General features: G+C 38.1%; 1 protein-coding gene across 1 annotated transcript in view; it reads right to left on the bottom strand.

The window, feature by feature from the left end:
* Positions 1–14463, bottom strand: part of paics (phosphoribosylaminoimidazole carboxylase, phosphoribosylaminoimidazole succinocarboxamide synthetase) — a 38776-nt gene that overhangs the window by 20843 nt on the left and 3470 nt on the right. The window contains exons 4-6 of the mRNA XM_061977415.2: positions 10632–11177; positions 8231–8302; positions 7846–7982 (exon numbers count right to left, since the gene is read on the bottom strand). Coding sequence (XP_061833399.2) covers positions 7846–7982; positions 8231–8302; positions 10632–11177 — 755 coding nt within the window. The remainder of the gene's footprint in view (positions 1–7845; positions 7983–8230; positions 8303–10631; positions 11178–14463) is intronic.

Below are 14463 nucleotides of genomic sequence, written 5' to 3'. Positions count from 1 at the left end.
CACAAAACGGCGCATCCTGAAGAGACGCTCAGAAAGCTACTTGAAAATGGTCTGTAAAACTTAATCTATGCAACATTTTAACCAAAAAACATCGGTAACATCTTATGTAGACCACAAGGAAGTGTTTTAAATTTAGAAAAACATCCTAATATGGCTCCTTTTTAATGCGCCTTATCATCTGGTGCGCCTTTTGTATGAAAATAGACCTGAATAGACCCGCTCATCGCCAGTGCGCCTCTTAATCTAGTGCGCCCTATAGTCCAAAACATACGGTAATGACAATAAGGTAAAACGGCAATACTACTAGTACTAATAATTAGGGATGTCCGATAATATCGGCCGATAAATGCTTTAAAATGTAATACCGGAAATTATCGGTATCGGTGTCAAAATTATCGGTATCGTTTTCAAAAAGTCAAATTTATGACTTTAAAACGTCGCTGTGTACACGGACGTAGGGAGAAGTACAGAGCGCCAATAAACCTTAAAGGCACTACCTTTTGCGTGTTGGCTCAATCACATAATATCTACGGCTTTTCACACACACAAGTGAACGCAAGTCAAAGTTGGTCAACAAACATACAGCTCACACTGAGGGTGGCCGTATGAACAACTTTAACACTGTTACAAATATGCGCCACACTGTGAACCCACACTAAACAAGAATGACAAACACATTTCGGGAGAACATTCGCACTGTAACACAACGTAAACACAACAGAACAAATACCCAGAACCCCTTGCAGCACTAACTCTTCTGGGACGCTACAATATACACCCCCCGCTACCCCAAACCCCGCCCACCTCAACCACCTCATGCTCTCTCAGGGAGAGCATGTCCCAAATTCCAAGCTGCTGTTTTGAGGCATGTTCAAAAAAATAATGCACTTTGTGACTTCAATAATAAATATGGCAGTGCCATGTTGGCATTTTTTTCCATAACTTGAGTTGATTTGTTTTGGAAAACCTTGTTACATTGTTTAATGCATCCAGCAGGGCATCACAACAAAATTAGGCATAATAATGTGTTAATTCCACGACTGTATATATCGGTATCGGTTGATATCGGAATCTGTAATTAAGAGTTGGACAATATCGGAATATCAGATATCGGCAAAAAAGCCATTATTGGACATCTCTACTAATAATAATACATGTCGCCACCTATGGAACTTGTTTAAAGAGAGTTGCCAAATGGGAAACGTTTTCTTAGTTCTTCGCATGTGTGTTAAATAATTTTACATTACATTTTCAATGATACTAATGTTGGTAAATTATCTACTCAAAATTCTGTGGTACATTACATGGGACATGTAAGTGTCAAAAAGACAGCCAAAAGAGGTTGGTAGATGAAAATAAATCTAAAGGTAAAATATATTGTAGAAATGCACCCAATTGCAGGAAATGTACAAAACCCAGAAAGAGTGAAGTTGGCACGTTGTGTAAATGGTAAACAAAGACAGAATATAATGATTTGCAAATCCTTTTCAACTTATATTCAATTGAATAGACTGCAAAGACAAGATATGTAATGTTCAAACTGAGAAACTATTTTCTTTTTGCAAATTATCATTAACTTAGAATTTAATGGCAGAAACACATTGCAAAAAAGTTGTCACAGGGGTATTTTTACCACTGTGTTACATGGCCTTTCCTTTTAACAACACTCAGTTAACGTATGGGAACTGAAGAGACCAATTTTTGAAGCTTTTCAGGTGAAATTATTTCCCATTCTTGCTTGATGTACAGCTTTAACAGTCGGAGGTCTCCGTTGTCGTATTTTACGCTTTAAAAATGTGCCACACATTTTCAATGGGAGACAGGTCTGGACTAAAGGCAGGCCAGTCTAGTACCCGCACTCTTTTACTTTGAAACCACGCTCTTGTAACACGTGCAGAATGTGGCTTGGCATTGTCTTGCTGAAATAAGAATGTTGCTCCAAAACCTGTATGTACTTTTTCAGTTTTAATGGTGCCTTCACAAATGTGTAAGTTACCCATGTTTTGGGCACTAATACACCCCCATACCATCACAGATGCTGGCTTTTGAACTTTGCGCCTAAAACAGTCCAGATGGTTCTTTTCCTCTTTGTTCCGGAGGACAAGATGTCAACAGTTTTCAAAAATAATTTGTGTAGACTCGTCAGACCACAGAACACTTTTCCACTTTGCATCATTCCATCTTAAATGAGCTCAGGCCCAGCGAAGCCGGCAGCGTTTCTGGGTGTTGTTGATAAACGGCTTTCGCTTTGCATAGTAGAGTTTTAACTTGCACTTACAGATGTAGTGACGAGCTGTAGTTACTGACAGTTGTTTTCTGAAGTGTTCCTGAGCCCATGTGGTGATATCCTTTACACACTGATGTCGCTTTTTGATGCAGTACCGCCTGAGGAATCAAAGGTCACAGGCATTCAATGTTGGTTTTTGACCTTGCTGCTTACGTGCAGTGATTTTTCCAGATTCTCCGAACATTTTGATGATATTACCGACCGTAGATGGTGAAATCCCTAATTTCCTTGCGGTAGCTAGTTGAGAAATGTTGTTCTTAAACTGTTGGATGATTTTCTCATGCATTTGTTGACAAAGTGGTGACCCTCGCCCCATCCTTGTTTGTGAATGACTGAGCATTTCATGGAAGCTGCTTTTATACCCAATCATGGCACCCACCTGTTCCCAATTAGCCTGTTCACCTGCGGAATGTTCCAAATAAGTGTTTGATGAGTGTCCCTCAACTTTCTCAGTCTTTTTTGCCACTTGTGCCAGCTTTTTTGAAACATGTTGCAGGCATGAAATTCCAAATGAGCTAATATTTGCAAAAAATAACAAAGTTTACCAGTTCGAACGTTAAGTATCTTGTCTTTGCAGCGTATTCAATTGAATATAGGTTGAATAGGATTTGCAAATCATTGTATTCTGTTTTTATTTACGATTTACACAACGTGCCAACTTTATTGGTTTTGGGTTTCGTAGTCTTGATTTTCAAAATGTTCTTTCAGGGTTTGCGTGGCAGCACTTTGTGTTGAAATACATTTTCATCTTTTTTTCCCTCAAGGAGTGCTCACATGCCTGAGTATTGATTAGGTGGGGTTCTAACTTGTTATTCTGGGGCTGGGGTGTAGGGAGCAGTGATGTTTACCTTGCTAGTCAGTCGTGTGGAATTGCAATCTGCACAGTTTTGTGGACGCTAATAAAAGGCTGACTTGTGCAGTCATTCTGCCTAATGAAGCTGGAATCCTTTAGTTAGCATACTAACTGCCCTCTGTGATAAAGGTTTAGACACTACTAGGCCGGCCTAAACACTTCGTGATTTTTAAATGTATTAAATGCACTGGAGTGATACTCTGCATGTAATTTTCTATTTAAGTCTACTGCGTTTAAAGATCTAAATGTATCAAATGCACTGGAGTGATACTCTGCACGCAATTTTCTATTTATGTCTACGGTGTTTGAAGATTTAAATGTATCAAATGCACTGGAGTGATACTCTGCACATAATTTTCTATTTAAGTCTACTGTGTTTAAAGAGCTTCTCCAAAAAAAAAAAAAATATATATATATATATACATATATATATATATATATATATATATATATATATATATATATATATATATATATATATATATACAGGTAAAAGCCAGTAAATTAGAATATTTTGAAAAACTTGATTTATTTCAGTAATTGCATTCAAAAGGTGTAACTTGTACATTATATTTATTCATTGCACACAGACTGATGCATTCAAATGTTTATTTCATTTAATTTTGATGATTTGAAGTGGCAACAAATGAAAATCCAAAATTCCGTGTGTCACAAAATTAGAATATTACTTAAGGCTAATACAAAAAAGGGATTTTTAGAAATGTTGGCCAACTGAAAAGTATGAAAATGAAAAATATGAGCATGTACAATACTCAATACTTGGTTGGAGCTCCTTTTGCCTCAATTACTGCGTTAATGCGGCGTGGCATGGAGTCGATGAGTTACTGGCACTGCTCAGGTGTTATGAGAGCCCAGGTTGCTCTGATAGTGGCCTTCAACTCTTCTGCGTTTTTGGGTCTGGCATTCTGCATCTTCCTTTTCACAATACCCCACAGATTTTCTATGGGGCTAAGGTCAGGGGAGTTGGCGGGCCAATTTAGAACAGAAATACCATAGTCCGTAAACCAGGCACGGGTAGATTTTGCGCTGTGTGCAGGCGCCAAGTCCTGTTGGAACTTGAAATCTCCATCTCCATAGAGCAGGTCAGCAGCAGGAAGCATGAAGTGCTCTAAAACTTGCTGGTAGACGGCTGCGTTGACCCTGGATCTCAGGAAACAGAGTGGACCGACACCAGCAGATGACATGGCACCCCAAACCATCACCCAACCATGCAAATTTTGCATTTCCTTTGGAAATCGAGGTCCCAGAGTCTGGAGGAAGACAGGAGAGGCACAGGATCCACGTTGCCTGAAGTCTAGTGTAAAGTTTCCACCATCAGTGATGGTTTGGGGTGCCATGTCATCTGCTGGTGTCGGTCCACTCTGTTTCCTGAGATCCAGGGTCAACGAAGGCCACTATCAGAGCAACCTGGGCTCTCATAACACCTGAGCAGTGCCAGAAACTCATCGACTCCATGCCACGCCGCATTAACGCAGTAATTGAGGCAAAAGGAGCTCCAACCAAGTATTGAGTATTGTACATGCTCATATTTTTCATTTTCATACTTTTCAGTTGGCCAACATTTCTAAAAATCCCTTTTTTGTATTAGCCTTAAGTAATATTCTAATTTTGTGACACACGGAATTTTGGATTTTCATTTGTTGCCACTTCAAATCATCAAAATTAAATGAAATAAACATTTGAATGCATCAGTCTGTGTGCAATGAATAAATATAATGTACAAGTTACACCTTTTGAATGCAATTACTGAAATAAATCAAGTTTTTCAAAATATTCTAATTTACTGGCTTTTACCTGTGTGTGTGTGTGTGTGTGTGTGTGTGTGTGTGTGTGTGTGTGTGTGTGTGTGTGTGTGTGTGTGTGTGTGTGTGTGTGTGTGTGTGTGTGTGTGTGTGTGTGTGTGTATATATATACACACAGTACAGGCCAAAAGTTTGGACACACTTTTTCATTTCAATGTGTTTTCTTTATTTTCATGACTATTTACATTGTAGATTGTCACTGAAGGCATCAAAACTATGACACCTGTGAAGTGAAAACCCTTTCAGGTGACTACCTCTTAAACCTAATGGAGAGAATGCCAAGAATGTGCAAAGCAATAATCAGAGCAAAGAGTGGCTATTTTGAAGAAACTAGAATATAAAACATGTTTTCAGTTATTTCACCTTTTTTTTTTGTTTAAGTACATAACTCGACATGTGTTCATTCGTAGTTGTGATGCCTTCAGTGACAATCTACAATGTAAATAGTCATGAAAATAAAGAAAACACATTGAATTAGAAGGTGTGTCCAAACTTTTGGCATGTACTAGATATATAAATATATATATATATATATATATATATATATATATATATATATATATATATATATATATATATATTAGGGCTGCAACTAACGATTAATTTGATAATCGATTAATCTGTCGATTATTACTTCGATTAATCGGATAAAAGAGACAAAATATCCTTTCCAGTATTTTATTGGGGGAAAAAACAGCATACTGGCACCATACTTATTTTGATTATTGTTTCTCAGCTGTTTGTGAATGTTGCAGTTTATAAATAAAGGTTTATAAAAAAATAAATAAAAAAAAACATTTAAAAAAAAAAGCCTCTGCGCATGCGCATAGCATAGATCCAACGAATTGATGACTAAATTAATCGGCAACTATTTTTATAATCGATTTTAATCGATTTAATCGATGAGTTGTTGCTGCCCTAATATCTATATATATATATATATATATATATATATATATATATATATATATATATATATATATATATAATCTGTTGTATGTCTTTTAAACCTAAATATTATCTAATAATGCAATGGATATATTATCATCCATTCCAAAAATGTTTTTTTAAAATATCTGCTTGACTCACAGTTTTAAAGCAAGTTGTCCATCAAATTCTACACTGTAAAAATGACAATAGATTTTACGGTAAAATTCTGGCGACGGAACTGCCAATTTTTTACCGTAAAATTGACGGTATTTTTTTACAGCATATCACTGTTAATGGAACAACAGTACTCCCTTTTTTAATGGCTAAAATTCTGCCACGTAAAAAAAAAATTGTTTTGTTTTTCTATTAACAGTAATACACCATAAAAAAAACAGTCATATATTTTACGGGGGGGGGGAAATTGGCAGCTCGGTTGCCAGAATTTTACCGCAAAAAAACAGTTCCATTAGTATGCTGTAAAAAACACTGCAAACAATCTGTAGTTCTTAAGCTAAAAACCTTGCAGCTCACTCACCAGATTTTTTAAATAATCAAATGCATTAGCAATTGTGTAATAATATAATGAGGCGAATCCTTATACATTTATATTCATAAATGATTCACTGTTACAAGTGAGTGGCCCTCTTGAGGTCAGCCATAACTACGACGTGGCCCTCAATGTACATGTAAATGAGTTTGACACCCTTGCTCTATATCAGTGTTTTTTAACCTTTTTTTCATTGAAAAAATGCGGAGGCAGACCACCAGCAGAAATCATTAAAAAATGAAACTCAGTAGACCATACAAAGTCATTGTCGCAATTGTTGGATATGAATTTAAACCATAACCAAGCATGCATCACTATAGCTCTTGTCTCAAAGTAGGTGTACTGTCACGACCTGTCACATCACGCCGTGACTTATTTTGAGTTTTTTGCTGTTTTCCCCTGCGTAGTGTTTTAGTTCTTGTCTTGCGCTCCTATTTTGGTTTTGATTGATTGATTGATTGATTGGGTGGCTTTTCCTGTTTTCCCCTGCGTAGTGTTTTAGTTCTTGTCTTGCGCTCCTATTTTGGTTTTGATTGATTGATTGATTGGGTGGCTTTTCCTGTTTTGTTGGTATTTTCCAGTTGCAGTTTCATGTCTTCCTTTCAGCGCTATTCCCCGCACCTGCTTTGTTTTAGCAATCAGGACTATTTAATTTGTTTTTATCCTTCTTCGACATTGTTGATGGTCATGTCATGTACGGATGTACTTTGTGGACGCCGTCTGCTGCACGTCTTTGCTGTCGTCCAGTATTCTGTTTTTGTTTACTTTGCAGCCAGTTCAGTTTTAGTTTCGTTCTGCATAGCCTTCCCTAAGCTTCAATTCCTTTTCTTTGCGGCACTCGCCTTTTGTTATTTTTGGTTTAAGCATTAGATACCTTTTTACCTGCACACTGCCTCCCACTGTTCCTGACATCTACAAAGCAATTAGCTACCTGCTGCCACCTACTGATATGTAAGAGTATAGCATGGTTACTCTGCCGAGCTGTAGACATTACAGACACTCAACAACGGCACATTATTTGCAAATTATAATTACTGGTTTGCAGAAAATGTTTTTAACCCAATTAGGTGAAATTACATAATCTCCCACGGCACAGCAGACTGTATCTCACGGTACACTAGTGTGCCGCGGCACAGTGGTTGAAAAACACTGCTCTATATGACAGAAGCGCTCTGCTGTTTTTAGGAATCTGCTGCAAAAAGTCACTCCCAAGTTCGGAAGTGAACTCCTAAGCCGGTCTAAGGTCATTTTTGGGCAAAAGAGAATAGATCTGCCCTGAAATAATGATGTGTACGACTCCTCACACAGGGTGTGTGATTTCATTTCAACCGTACTTCCTCATGACCATACCTGACTCTTTGCTCAATGCATTGATGTGAATTATTATTTGGATTCTGATTATTACCTGTGTCTTTGGAGGAGCCTCTTTTGAGGCCATGGAGCAAATTGAATGGACGTCTATGATCGGAATGTGATCCGACTCTTCTTTAATTGTCATGTTGCCACAGTCTATCCGTTTCAATGGTGTCGGGAATGTGTCGTCTGGCGGCGAGAAAAAAGGAGAGAAAAGAAGGATTTATGCAAAATTTAGTCAGAGGTTTCTGTCGGCAGTCACGTCATAAAGGAACCTCTTTTGTCCACGTTGACAAGCGTTCCACTATAAACCATGATTTCATTTGGAGACACCATGTCAAATCATGGGACTCGGAAGTCGCCAAGTTTTACGTCCCAAAGGCTTGTGGACGTCATGTGACGTACAAAGTCATTGCAAAACCAAGCACAGGTCTAACCTTCATCCTCCGCCTTCCTTTTCCTCCCCCTGTTGATGAGGTCGACGTGCGCTCGACTATCTACACAGGAGCCTAGAAGTATACAGAAAATATTTATCAGCATAAACACAAATTATTCATTTTTACTGCTGTATTTTAGCATAGTTTATCTGCATTTTTAAATCCTTCAAATGTTATTTGGGTTAAACTGTCAAAAGTACTAAAACAAAATATTTCTACGGTTTCCAGGCTATATTTCATTAGTCGAACTAGATTTGTTGTGCTGACGAGCCCTTGTTCCTTTATACACAGGGTTTTCACGGGTCATTAAGTCATCAAAAGGATTTTGCGAAAATTGAGACCTTAAATGGCATTAAAAAGCATTACGTGTACAGAGGCATTTTAAAAATTTGATGCGGTGAAATCACACATGCTATTAGCTAAGTACAAGTCAGACCCCGAAAGGGACAAGCGGTAGAAAATGGATGGATGGATGGAAGTCAGCGATTTTAAAGGCAGGCAACAGTTGACCGTGCCAAGTTTCTTTGATGTGACCAAAAAAGTAACTTCTGCCATCAACCACGACCCCACCATAACTGGCAGCTGCTGCTACCACTACAGAAAAATAAATAAAAACAATTTCTCAGATTAAACAGTTTTGTTAATCCAATTGTAATTCACCAGAAAGCAAGAGTTTGTGTAAACTTTTCAACTAATAAAGATGATATAACCAGACAGTTGTAAGCTTTTGACTATACTATATACAATAAATATCTGCAGTAGGACATGTGAATTTAATTTGTTTTAAGTGGCATTAAAAAAGCATTAAATTAGATTTGCTGATACCTGCGGAACATCTAACACAGGGGAAGTTAACCCCGTGAAAGACATTGATTCTATTTGTTTTAAAATGTACTACAGTTCTACATCATTGCAAACTACAAGTACGGTGGTACCTTAACCTACGAACACATTGCGTTCTACGACCAAGCTCGTAACTCAGAATACTTGTATCTTTAAGTAGCCCCTATTGAAATGAATTGAAATCAGTTTAATCCGTGCTTGGCTCTTGCAAAACAGCACAACAACATGCCTTTTAAAAGGAAAAATAACTTTTAGATAATAAATATTGTTTCAAGACAATACAATACAAATACAGTACAGTCATTTTATGAATGCAATGCGGCAAGGTAGATAATGTAAAATTCCTACGGCCAGCATTCTCATGATCGCGTCACTTGTATTTTGAAATACAGTAAAAAAATAATGTAAGCATGTACCTCTTCAGATATATGAGCGATATAGACTTTATAAATGATATGAATTTGGCCGAGAATAGAACTCTTGAATGTAAACAAAGGTGGGGAGACCGAAACGATACCAAGTAAATTATTAGTACATGGGTCATACAGTGGTTAGATCAATATTTTCTACAATCGAAATATTTTTGTTATTGTTTAAAAACTCAGGAAACACTGCAAGACCCTGGAGACGGGATGACTTTAAGGGGAAAAACTAAAGGGTTTAAATAAAAAGTTGCAAATAAGTTTTTGTCTAATTGTAATTATGTTAAAAAATGGAATTATTAATTGATCCTGAAAATTTTAAGTGTCAGCATTGGTATGACTAATAGTGTCCCTGTAGCTACTTAGTATTGGATCAATAATAACAATACACGTATAGTATCCAAAAAACAGAAGAATAAGTGTTTATTATATTTTAACAGAAGTAAATGGTAAAACAGAAAGTTACCAGATATTAACTGTAAATTAGCAAGTAGAAGAATAATAGTTTGGACAAAATAATAGAACTGAAAATGACAATTTGTTGCCGCATACGTCAGCATGGAAATTATGAGCCTTTGTCACCCATTTTTAAATGCTTCTATTATTAATTATATACTAAACAATATATTGTGATATATGTCTTTATCGCAGGAGGCTGCAATATATATCGCAATATAGATTTTAGGCCATATCGCCCATCCCTAGTTTCCAACCAAGTTATTTCGATCTCTAGCTATAAACTAGTGCTAGCTAGTTAGACCGATGTTTTAGGGCGGGTCTTATGACGTTAACTGTGACCTTTTGTTACGCCATCTAGAGGTTCGTAGACTCGTAACTTTAGATTTAATAGCATACAATAACCTAAGGGATCTCGTATCTCACAATACTTAAGTTAAGTGGAGGTACCACTGTACAATAATATGTACATGATTCACATTTTTAAATATCAAAACCTAAAATGCAAAATACAAGTAAATGAAGTAAAGTTACTTGTAAAAAATCCAACATGACATGAAAATAGCCTCTTTTACACAGCCTTAACATTTTTTGCCAGAATGTTTCTGCCCTTTTCGTGTCAACGTCAATCGTACAGAATGACGCAGAATTAAAATTGTGGACACAGGTGCTGTGCTCACCTGTTAGTCGGTGCTGTAATTCCAAGTGGTGACTACTTTCTGTTTGAATCCCTTTTTCTTCCTTTGGCATTGCTGTAATGCCAATCGGTGAAAGCGAATCAGAGCTGCAAGTTTTTTCCTCCATATCCGTCACCATATCAGCCTTGGTTGAAGAAATGTCCTCAAGGATCTCCAGCATAGAAACTGGGCCTAAATCCGCTTGGTGGTCTGTAGCCCTGCGATTCATAATGGCGTCCACTTCGTCGTAGAACCTCATGAGACGTCTCGGGTCGCCCTCGTCGGGCTTACCCTTCTGTAAGGAGCGGTAGAGGTACTTGAGGTTCTTGTACTTGGTGTGGCACTGCTTCCAGTCTCGTTCAATGCCCTGTTGCATGAGCCTGTTGGAGATCTGCACAAAGATGTCCCTCTTTCTGGTCGAGCTCTCTAGCTGGAGCCGCACCCGGTCGTCGGACCAGACCCGGATCAGCGCTCGCACCTCCTGGTCGCTCCAGTTACGGCCTGTGTCGGACACGGTGACCACATGGAACTGGCCGCTGCTGGGCATATCTATGGCAGTGCATGTACACCAAATTAACAAACCATATTAATATAAAATGCATATTTTTTTGGACTCTTGTCCGAATACAAATGTGATATTTTTTTGGTTTTTTTTCTGTCATAAAAAATACAATCCTGTGTGCTTACGGACCGTATCCCCGCAGACTGTATTGATCTGTATTGATATATAATGGAGGAACAAGAAATATTAATAACAGGAAGAAACAACCCTTTTGTGCGAATGAGTGTAAATGGGGGAGGGAGGTTTTTTGGTCGAGCGTGTATCTTGTGTTTTTTTTATGTTGATTTAATTTTGAAAAAAAATGTTTTTAATTTTTTTTTAGTAATTCTTGTGCGGCCCGGTACCAATCGATCCACGGACCGGTACCGGGCCGCGGCTCGGTGGTTGGGGACCACTGGCCTAGACTACTGTGAACGCTCCAATTAACACCTCTATTTAGCTGACCAGTCTCCTATAGTTGCCGCGTACATGGTCTAAAATGCGACAAGCAACAAGATCTCTAAACATTGTCATTTAAATCTATGGCTGTAGACAACCTCCTTATGTGTTTTATATTAACTCAACAAGAGTGTGAGTAGTCAGCATTCAGCAGTTTTATCTACCTCCTGAATGTGCTTTAAAATGTCGGTTGTGGGATATGCTGATTAGGGATGTCCGATAATGGCTTTTTTGCCGATACCGATATATACTGTCGTGGAATTAACACATTATTATGCCTAATTTAGACAACCAGGTATGGTGAAGATAAGGTCCTTTTTAAAAAAAAAAATAAAATAAGATAAATAAATTAAAAACATTTTCTTGAATAAAAAAGAAGTTAAAACAATATAAAAACAGTTACATAAAAACTAGTAATTCATGAAAATAAGTAAAATTAACTGTTAAAGGTTAGTACTATTAGTGGACCAGCAGCACGCACAATCATGTGTGCTTACGGACTGTATCCCTTGCAGACTGTATTGATATATATTGATATGTAATGTAGGAACCAGAATATTAATAACAGAAAGAAACAACCCTTTTGTGTGAATGAATGTGAATGAGGTGGTGGTGCACTAATTGTAAGTGTATCTTGTGTTTTTTATGTTGATTTAATAAAAACAAACAAAAAAACGATACCGATAATTGCCGATATTACATTCTAAAGCATTTATAGGCCGATAATATCGGACATCTCTAGTGCCGATCAATCTGCCACCGATCAGTATCCGACAATATTTGTGAAAAAGTAAGTAATGCCGATCACAAACAATTGACACTGTATTAATTTTTAATTTCCGGTTGACAAGTGGCCTATGTGTCTCACAGTGTGGAGCTGTTTCCCTGAGCTAATATTAATCACCTCAATTATTGCATTTAAACTACACATCTTAGTTCAAGTATCATCACTGGAGGACATGGCTAAACATGTTACCGTATTTTCCGCACTATAAGGCGCACCTAAAAACCACAAATTTTCTCAAAAGCTGACAGTGCGCCTTATAACCCGGTGCGCTTTATATATGGATAAATATTAAGATTCATTTTCATAAAGTTTAGGTCTCGCAACTACGGTAAACAGCCGCCATCTTTTTTCCCCGTAGAAGAAGCGCGCGGTGCATGCTGGGATATGTGACGTTTCATTTCCATTTGTGTGTTTATGTAAAGACCCCAAAATGGCTCCTATTAAGTGTGTTGTCTGTCTAATTATAAATAATGCAGACGAGGCGTGTTAACTGAGTTCTCAACGTTTACTCACAGCGTGCTCATAACCACATTCTAACTGCCAGCATACAACGCTTCTCAGGGCTACCGCGCATGCTCGTAACTATCGTTGCATGCTGGGTAGTGTAGTTGTTATATTTGCTAGCTCATAACAGCACATTAAGAGACACGCTTACGCGCTTAATTCAATACTCGCCGTCATTCCGGGTGGATTGACAAAAGACCTCCAGCCGCTAGATATTGGTGTCAACAGGGCATTCGAAGCTAGACTGCTAACTGCGTGGGAACAGTGGATGACGAAGAAGCGCGCGGTGCATGCTGGGATATGTGACGTTTCATTTCCATTTGTGTGTTTATGTAAAGACCCCAAAATGGCTCCTATTAAGTGTGTTGTCTGTCTAATTATAAATAATGCAGACGAGGCGTGTTAACTGAGTTCTCAACGTTTACTCACAGCGTGCTCATAACCACATTCTAACTGCCAGCATACAACGCTTCTCAGGGCTACCGCGCATGCTCGTAACTATCGTTGCATGCTGGGTAGTGTAGTTGTTATATTTGCTAGCTCATAACAGCACATTGAGAGACACGCTTACGCGCTTAATTCAATACTCGCCGTCATTCCGGGTGGATTGACAAAAGACCTCCAGCCGCTAGATATTGGTGTCAACAGGGCATTCGAAGCTAGACTGCTAACTGCGTGGGAACAATGGATGACAGAAGGCGAACACACCTTCACTAAGACGAGGAGGCAGCGCCAGACGACGCCAACATCTGCCAGTGGATCGTAAATTTGCCCAACTTTTCACTTCGGACACCGAAGACGAAGGATTTACGAATGAAGAATAACTTCAGAAAGTGAGCGCTATGTTTATTTTGTGTGTTGTGACATTAACGTTCGAGCAACATTATGTTGCTATTGCTCTGCACTATTTTGAATTTTACTATGTTTGTGATTGCACATTTGCGTACATTTTGGGAGTGAACAGAGTTGTTAGAACGCTGGTTTTTAATATATTATTAAAGTTTGACTGACCTATCTGACTGTTTTTTTGACATTCCCTTTAGCGCAGCGTAGGCGCGGCTTATAGTCCGGGGCGGCTTATTGGTGGACAAAGTTATGAAATATGCCATTCATTGAAGGTGCGGCTAATAATCCGGTGCGCTTTATAGTGCGGAAAATACGGTACACATGAGAGCTAGCCAGGAGCAGGCATGCTACTAGCTAAAGCTCAACTTTAAACACCAGGAAAGTCAACTTTAGATGACTGTAGATGGAACCACGTGTCAGCAGGAAGTAAGCAGAAAATTAACAAGTCAATTAATAATAATCTGGAGAGAGAATAATGTATGTAACTGTTGGTGTGTCAGCATTGTCACAGTCAATACACAACACGTAAGAGGAGGGCGGATCAACTATAAATTAGTGGTGGTGAATGATCTATACTACGGTGATTAGGTTAATAATTTTATTTTCTCAAAATCATTTTTTGTTGTTTTTGTTAATCTTTACAAACTCAGTGAATAAATCCCCCGACACAGTTGGACTTTGAGGGCAAAAACTAAAGG

This window comes from Nerophis lumbriciformis, linkage group LG18 (assembly GCF_033978685.3).
Source record: "Nerophis lumbriciformis linkage group LG18, RoL_Nlum_v2.1, whole genome shotgun sequence".
Classification (NCBI taxonomy): Eukaryota; Metazoa; Chordata; class Actinopteri; order Syngnathiformes; family Syngnathidae; genus Nerophis; species Nerophis lumbriciformis.
This window is presented reverse-complemented; position numbering and strand designations above follow the sequence as displayed.